The sequence below is a fragment of the Podospora anserina genome, chromosome 2 (genome assembly GCF_000226545.1).
Source record: "Podospora anserina S mat+ genomic DNA chromosome 2, supercontig 2".
Lineage (NCBI taxonomy): Eukaryota > Fungi > Ascomycota > Sordariomycetes > Sordariales > Podosporaceae > Podospora > Podospora anserina.
Window position 1 is genome coordinate 3926818 of NW_001914858.1, and position 8150 is coordinate 3934967.

At 53.9% G+C, this 8150-nt stretch overlaps 3 protein-coding genes across 3 annotated transcripts; 1 reads left to right on the forward strand and 2 right to left on the reverse strand.

Moving 5' to 3' along the window:
• Nucleotide 1: 1 nt before the first annotated feature.
• On the reverse strand, nt 2–1060 carry PODANS_2_11330 (uncharacterized protein; the record flags this gene model as incomplete). The annotated part of the gene is made up of 1 exon (XM_001911910.1): nt 2–1060. A coding segment is annotated over one exon (1059 nt), but the record flags the coding sequence as incomplete, so codon positions are not given.
• Nucleotides 1061–1966: 906 nt separating this feature from the next.
• On the reverse strand, nt 1967–2576 carry PODANS_2_11340 (uncharacterized protein; the record flags this gene model as incomplete). Its single annotated transcript, XM_001911911.1, has 2 exons — nt 1967–2384; nt 2449–2576. The coding sequence occupies 2 exons, from the start codon at nt 2574–2576 to the stop codon at nt 1967–1969; spliced, it is 546 nt and encodes a 181-aa protein (XP_001911946.1).
• A 2129-nt stretch (nt 2577–4705) lies between these two features.
• PODANS_2_11350 (uncharacterized protein) lies at nt 4706–6874 on the forward strand (the record flags this gene model as incomplete). Its single annotated transcript, XM_001911912.1, has 4 exons — nt 4706–4870; nt 4954–5011; nt 5102–5808; nt 5945–6874. The coding sequence occupies 4 exons, from the start codon at nt 4706–4708 to the stop codon at nt 6872–6874; spliced, it is 1860 nt and encodes a 619-aa protein (XP_001911947.1).
• Between the last annotated feature and the right edge of the window lie 1276 nt (nt 6875–8150).

Sequence of the window (8150 nt, forward strand, 5' to 3'; positions counted from 1 at the left end):
CTACTATTCCCCTCACCCTCTCAACAACCTCCCCCGCCCCCTTCTGTTGTTGTCTCATCCCATCTCCCCCCTCAGAGGAACAACTCCGACTACAGCTCATAATAGTCTCCAACCTCCCCTCAGCCACACTCTTTTTCCCCCTCCTACTCCTCTGTTGTTGTTGTTGTTGTTGTTGTTGTTGTTCCGTCACAAACCCCGCCCCCGACCCATGAGGCGCAACATGAACCTCGTACTGATTCGACAACGAGTACCGACTCCTAGCACAAATTTCCGCTATCCTATCCAAATCAGCACTGATATCACCCTGTTGCTGCTGGCCCGCATCCTGAACAAAAGACCTAAACGAAAACGCCTCCAGAGGCGGGAGTTTAGGTTCTTCTTGTCGTCGCTGTTCCCTCCCCCCCCATGTCCAACCCCCCAGCAAGAACCCCGATCGCGGTTTCGACGACGCCGACCCTGACTGGTGTTGTTTCGGCGGCATGGTTGCTGCTGTTGTTTCTTCGGATGACAGTGTTGCTTGCGTAGTGGTGGTGGTGACGTCAAGATTCGAACTACCAGTCGTCGCCACCCCAGAACTCAACACACGACCGCGCCGGCTCCGACGTCGCTGATCCCCCCCACCACCGCTATACGTCCGAACCACCACCGGCCCCGTCGTCGTCGTCGTCGTCAAACTCCCCTGCTCACTACCCCCGCTCTCCACAGCCGAAGGGAACCTGTTGCTCAACCTCCTCAGCGCAGTCGCCGTGGTGCTGTTCTTCCCACTACTACCAACCGGTCTCCCCTCCGCCCTGGCCCCGTCAACAAAAGACGACGGGTCACTGCTAGAAGAGAACAAAACCCCAGTCACAAACCCCAACGGGAACGACCTCCTTCTTTTGGATTTAGTAGTAGTAGTAGTAGTAGTAGTAGTAGTAGTAGTAGTTGTAGTAGTTGTTGTTATGGCCGAGTTAAGATCGACTGCCACCTCAGGGTTGGAGGAAGATGAGGACTGCGGTGATAATTCAGAGGAATCAGATCCCCCCGGGGGGCCATCCGCCCTATTATTGTACACATCCATCCTATATGCACCCAAGCCCAGCAGCAACTTCTCTCTGCTGCTTAAACGAAACGGGTAGCTTTACTTCTCTGCAGCTGCACCATGCAGGTGCCGTGGTATCAGGGAGCGCGCGCGCGCGCAGGCGCCGAACGAAACAAAAGGAAAAGGGAAAAAAACAAGGAGCAATAGAGGAGACGTGGTCGTGAATGTAGGGAGGCCCGAAGGTGTCGTGGACGCGGAACAGATTGACGGGGATGGGGGGGGCACGGCACAGGGAGAGAAAATGGGGAGGGGCAAGTAGGAAAAGCCCTATCCCGTCCACTTGATTCGATCGATCAGAAACCGCAAAAGAAGCTCACTGGCTGCCGTCATTGGATGACAGCAGGCGGCCTTGTATGCAAGCAGTCGTGGCTGTCGTTCAAAGGTCTGTGGTCGAGGTCGACTGCAGTGGGAGCATGCACCATCATCTAAGCGGGGTTGAACAAGAGGGTTGTGGCCCAAGCTTTCGGGAAACAGGGGTCCACTCAGCCCAACCTCACCCTCCTTGGAGAACATCACACAAGCACAGGAACAGATAGCAAACACAAGGGTGAGATAGCGCTAAGAGCGCCTATCTCGTGCTCGAGTAATTCTGAGCACTCTCAATTGTTGAGCTTTTCCTGTGTTTTCTGTGGTGCGAGGCGGCCACCAGCCAACTCAAAAAAAAAAAAAAAAAAAAAAAAAAAAAAAAAAAAAAAACACTTCAGCCCGGTTCAGTCATCAAACCAGATAGCAAAAAACGTGTTTGATTAGCCATGTCCTGTTGTAACCAGAGATACCCAGAAGAATACTTAGGTTGCCCAACACTAACTCCACCATGCCTCCTTTTGACTCTTTCCAAGCAGTCTCTCGTCACTGATCACCCCTTTATCCCTTCAATGGAAATGTCTAGGCCTTCGCCTGTGGAGAAGCGCCGTCATTCTTGTCAAGAAGTGGAAGCGGCGACATTGCCGGGGTTGGCTCCGAAGCTGCGGCTTGGGTGGTTGTTTTCTGTGCGGGTTTTGTCGAAGGACCAGATGTCGAGACTGGGGTTGATATAGCAGACGGTGTTGAGGTCTGTTCGGCAGCAGGCTTCTGCTCTTGGGCTGGCTTCTCCTGCACGGCCGGATTGCTCCGATGGGGTTGTACCTCTTTGGTGGAAGTCCTGGGGGTTGGAAGGCTTGCGGTGCTCCGGTTTCGAGTGCTGATTCGCTGAAGCTTATCGGAAAATACAAACGGACGTCCGCCGTCGATTGGCTTCAGAAGCTTCTTGTTGTCCAGATACACGTATACGAGGTACCAGAGGTGCAAGTAGGCGGGGATCACGCTATGTGGGTGGACCATCAGTTGATTGACCGGGTTTTGGTCCATAAATGGAGCGTATCTCGTACCCAAAAATGAGGAGACAGAGGTTGATACACACATCAGTTCCACACCCTGTTAAGAGCGCCACACCGAGAGGAGGGAAGAAAAATCCGAGGAAAAGGGCGAAGAATGCGGTACCGTCGAAACCTGCCATGGTGAGATTGTCTTGGCGGAGCTGCAGTGGTAGGACAAGGCTGACGATGGTGATGTTGAGCTTGAAGATGGTGGGGAGAATTCCAATGGTACATCTGTAAGTTCCAGATCCCTTTTGGTCAGATAAGATCCCCTTCCGCCTCCCAAGCGGGAAGCGCCTTCCATGCCGTGCGGCATTGAGGTGGATACCTATTCCAAGTTAGCCAGCGAATTGAAGTGGCAGAAGTAACTTCCACCTTGAACTTGAAATGGCCTGTTGTTGGTGTTGGCGGAAGGAGCACACCACCCGGGTGAACAAGTGAACTCCCGGCTCGGCAGGAGCTATCCGTACAGTACAATCCCCGATCCCGAACCCGAACATGTGGAGAAAGCCGGTGCCGGGGTGTGGGCTCGGAACGAAATGACGGCTCGCCTAACTCCCCGTCGGCAGGTTGAAAGGGGGCCGCAGCCGGGGAGCCTTCCACAGCTTCCTCCCCCCCTCCACCCCTGGAGAACCGATGCTGCAGGACCCACGGGCAAATCACCGTCAACGTCGTCATCTGATGCTCCTGCTGTAATCTCGTAGGCAGTAGGGGGCAAAAGAAAAAAAAAGAAAAAACAGCTGTAAGTGCCTGGCTGAAGCCACGAACACCTCAAAACTCTGAAAATCCCCTCTGAAATCATTGATGGCGTTTGGCTGCACATTGGCTTCGACTGAGACTCCGCAGTTTTACTTACCCATCACGCAGTTATCGCTCAGGCTCAGGCCGCGTGACTCCAACACAGTGCCTGCCGATGACGCATATCGCGGACTCGGGCATCAATCGCAACTCCATCGCTGATACGAGAGAGCTTTTTAAGACGTGATGCAAAAATCGCCAACAAAGTGACAAAGCGCAAGGAGAACTCTAAATAATGGACACCAACATATTGTTAGCACACCAGAGAAATGACGCATTGGACTTTCTGAGTGGGAGGAGACGCGGTCCTGACGAAGCTTCATCAGCCTCGCATGATAAGCGTGATGCTTCCTCCACCAGCAAGCACAAAACGAGGTCCTGTGGAGAGCATCAATTGATGTTGGGAATTTAGGCGTTGCTTTAACTTGGCCCATTACCATAGTGTCCACCCTCTCTTGCCAAAGCCCAGGCTTTCTTATAGAGAGGTGTCAACCCATCCCTCTGCCCCTCTTCGACAGAGTCTGTTACAGCCTGGTGTTTTCGCGAAACGAACCGTAAGCTAAACTGAGCTCCGACTCGGCGCGATCACATCAGCACCTTGGGGACGAGGCAACTGTCCGATATCTAGCTAGGTGGCAGTTACTGAGGTTCTCAAGGTGCTGCCCCGATCTGTCCCTTGTTCGCGCTCACGCTCACGCTCACGCAAACTTACAAATCGGAACAAACCTTCAAGACAATCACCACTACACGACAACTTGGAAGCGGTCAGTATCCACAACATTCATTGCCCTGTTGTTGAGACGGTTGAGACTCTATAACAAGTGGATTTGGGTGATGATTTGACCGGGATGCATCCGTCACTTTTTACCAAAAGGGTATCCTATTACAGGAAGCCTGCACTTTTTCGGTCCCTTTATTCTCCCTATCGTTTCCGCTCATACTGAACCTGAATCCTCCCTGAATCTTATGGCCCTCTCCCCGCTGCCGTCATCCTTCCCCCACAGACCCTACTCTGCTTTTTTTCAGCTGAATTTGTACGATGGCAGGTACAAGATGTGCAAAAATTATACAAGAAAGGTCAGTTGGCGAGATGTGCTGGGTGATGGGTGGTGCACACGCAGTTTGTCAGTTGGCACTGCCAGCAGCCAGCCAGCGTCCCAGCGCTGCCCCCCTGCGGAGTCCACCGTGGGTGCGGGCATGGAGTGGGTCGTTGGACTCGGCAACTCCCTTCTGCTGGTCCGCGACCTTGGTCATTGAAAAAGCCACCGCCGTTCGTTTGCTGCTCCCCTTTGAAGCTTGCCATCCACGACACCTCATCAGCAGAAGCAGGAGGAAGCCACTGTCGTCACAACCCAATCATCAGCTTAATTAACACCCTTATCAGCAATTAGGTTTCGCTGCCGCCGCCACTTTAAATTGTCCCCATCGCGCTGTTCGAGTTACGAGCTCGACCACGCCTGTCCTCGGAGACATGGCTACTCCCCAACAAACCCCCCCTTTCAGAACCGACCGATATGTCGTGATCCACGTCGCCACCACTTGCGACGAGCACGGTGTCTATGTCACCAAGGACTCGGCTGAGGTCATCGAGCTCGGCTGGATCCTGCTCGACGCCAACAGCATCGACCTTCACGAGGTGGGCCAAACTCCCCAAACCCAACAGCCCCTGAGGAAAAAAAAAAATACCATGTTTTCTAACCCGTTGCTCCTGCCCGTCAGCTTCACCGCGAAAGCGTCCTTGTCAAGCCTGTCAACACCCCCATCACCCCCCTTTGCAGTGAGTTTCCGCCATTCTCGTCCCGCCGATGCTCAATTGCTATCTCGGCCGCCTTGATCAACTTTGCTTTGCTGACCGTCTGTCTGCTAGCGAGCCTGACCACTCTCACATGGGAACACGTCCGGAATGCGGGCACTTTCCGGGATGCCATCAACCGTTTCGACGCCTTTGCCTCCGAACACCTGCTCTCGAATGACCTTGACTTCGTTTTCGTCACGCTCGAAGCTTGGGACCTGCGCGTTCAGCTTCCCCGTGAGGCCCGTGACAAGTCCGTTGTGCTGCCCCCCTATCTTCAACACTCGCGCACCTTTGAGCTCCGGACCGAATATCAGAGATGGCAGCAGCACCATCCCGAGTCTCTTCCATTCGGCCCCTCGTCTCTGGCCAACATTTGTGCTGCCCTGGAAGTCGAGCCTGTCCAGAATAGTGCCCCGATCAAGCACAACCTCCCCTTCCACCTCCAGGCACTGGCCCCTGCCTCCCCTCGCCGCGCCATGGACGAGGCTGTGACTCTCACTCGTGTGCTGAGGGGTCTGATCAAAAAGTCCCAGCCAGCCCACGAGCACCCTGGTGTTCTCAGCCAGCCCATGGATGCTCGTACCGACGTCCGGGCTTTCCTTTCGGAACGGAGTAAGATCCTCCACATGTCAGGCCTGCCCCACGACACCACACAGAGCGAGCTGGAAAGTTGGTTTACTCAATTTGGCGGTCGTCCCATCGCTTTCTGGACTCTGCGTACCCCTGAGCAGTCCAAGCCCACTGGTAGCGGCTTCGCCGTGTTTTCTTCCCACGAGGAGGTAAGTCACCGCTTGTTTCTATGGAGCTCCCAACATCACCCACACCGCCCAGTGGCCCATTCCCCCCCTGTGACCCACTATGATGCGCTATGTCTTTGTTGATTCGCTCTAACTGGGGAAAAAAAAAAAAAAACAGGCTGCCGAAAGTCTGTGCATGAACGGCCGTGCATTGAATGAAAAGGCCATCGAAGTCTCTCCCAGCTCTAGTCGCGTTCTGGACAAGGCGGCCAACATCCTCATGCCATTCCCACCCAGCAAGAACAGGCCTCGGCCCGGCGACTGGACCTGCCCGTCATGCGGCTTCTCCAACTTCCAAAGACGCACGGCGTGCTTCCGTTGCTCGTTCCCTGCCGTTAGCACTGGTCCCACCGGCGAGATGGGCTATGGGTATGGATATGGCCCCCCGGCCATGATGGGCCCTCCCCCTCACCACATTGGCCATCACGGACACGGTGGCGGACACGGCGGTGGCCGCATGGGCGGCTCTGGTGTCGTTCCTTTCCGGGCCGGCGACTGGAAGTGCGGCAACGAGGTTTGCGGTTACCACAACTTTGCCAAGAACCAAAACTGCCTTCGGTGTGGTGCTGGCCGCGCCACGGCTGCTGTGGTAGCTGACTCTGGATATCCTTCCCCGATGGATGCCGGGTCTTCGTACAACATGGGACACGGCTCGATCGGCTCTGCCCCCGGCCCTGGTTCGTTTGCTGGCCCTGGTGGTTTTGGCTCCGGCGCAGGCTACGGTCAGCACTTTGCTGGCCCCCAGAGCACGTACGCTCTTCCCTCTGGCATTGGTGGCGGCGCTGCCCCGTATCCTCCTTTGAACACTCACTTTGGACCCGCCCCTGGGTCTCACTCGGCTGGTCCCTTTGACAGCCGTGCCGTGGAGACGGCCTTCCAATCCGCTGGCAACGGGCCCGCTTCTGCCGGTCCTGGCAACAACTTCTACGGACAAAACGAAAATGACCCCTTCGCTTTCCTTTCCTCAGGCATGAACAACCTTTCGGTCAGCAACCAGGATGCCCGTCAGAATGGCGGCTCGGCGCCTCCCAACAAGTCCCCAGCCTAAGGATAAGGGGGACTGAGATTGGCGCCGGAGTCCGGGAAACATTTCAACACTTGTTTTTTAGGGGTCTGTGCTGGGCTTTTTTTAGAAGGCTGTACTTTGGAGGTTTGGAGGGCGGTTACTACTACTGGGTTTGTGCGGGAGGCGGCGGCGGCGGCGGCGGTTGGTAAAAAGTTGCAATGGGATGGAAAGACAAAAGAACAATGCCATGCTCACAGGGCGTCACCGGGACGGAGTTTTTTCAGGACCGACAAACACACAGCAGCTGGGACCTCCATGTTCCTCGTTGACACATGGGAATCAATACGCCCCTGACAAGAATTTCATTCAAAGCTCGATAATACACCATGGTTCAAGGTTCGGGACATGCGGGATGGGCTATACAGGACAGGTGGGCGTGCATAGCGAGGCGTGGACAGGGTATATGGTCACATTTCTCCAAGGTCAGTGGTACCGGACCTGAGACTTGCTCCTTTTCTGTGTGTTTCCAAGCTCGCTTTTCCCTTCAACGCTTTCTGCGTTTTTTGTTTGATTCGCAGTTGCTTTCTTGCTTTCTTTGTTTCTTTCTTTCTTTCTCTGCTTTATCTGCTGCGTATTTCAAGTCACTCATTTCTGCGGTGGAATCAAAATACATTTTTATGGCTGGCTGGCTGGACGGGGAAGGGGACGGGTACGGGGGGAGGCGAAGGGTGTTGGCTTTGGGACTGGGGTCTGGGTTGGTCGGTAGGAAGGGATGGGAAGCGTAACCGGACAGCGAAAGGGGTACGGTTGGGGTGTTTTCTTTCTTCTTGTTTGTGCCCATGTTGTGTGTTTAAATTTACTACTTGAGAATTGTTGTTGTCTCTGTTCTGTTTCGTTCTTGTTGTTCTACCCACCTTATGCATCTCACAATTTCCACATACCTTCTCCTCGAGGATCTCGACCTACCTCAAGTCAACTCAACCAACTACACCTCACATATATCGGGTCACTCACCTTTTGCTGTTCAGTTGTTATACTTACCTTGTACCCTACTACTTGCTTCCGTTTTGATGCCAGTGTTTGTTTGCTTGTGTCAACCCTCAGATTTGTGGGTTTTTTTTGGACGATTTTTTGGACGATAGATTGCTTTGCTGACTGAACGAGGCATGAAGTGGGGGGCATGATGAAAAAAACGTTCTGATGCGATTTATGATGACTGTCCTATGAAAAAAAACCCTATAAAAATAATAAAAAAAATAAAATAAAAAGGAAAAGAAAAGAAAAAGGGCCGGAGCCCAATGCAAGAAAAGCGAATTTC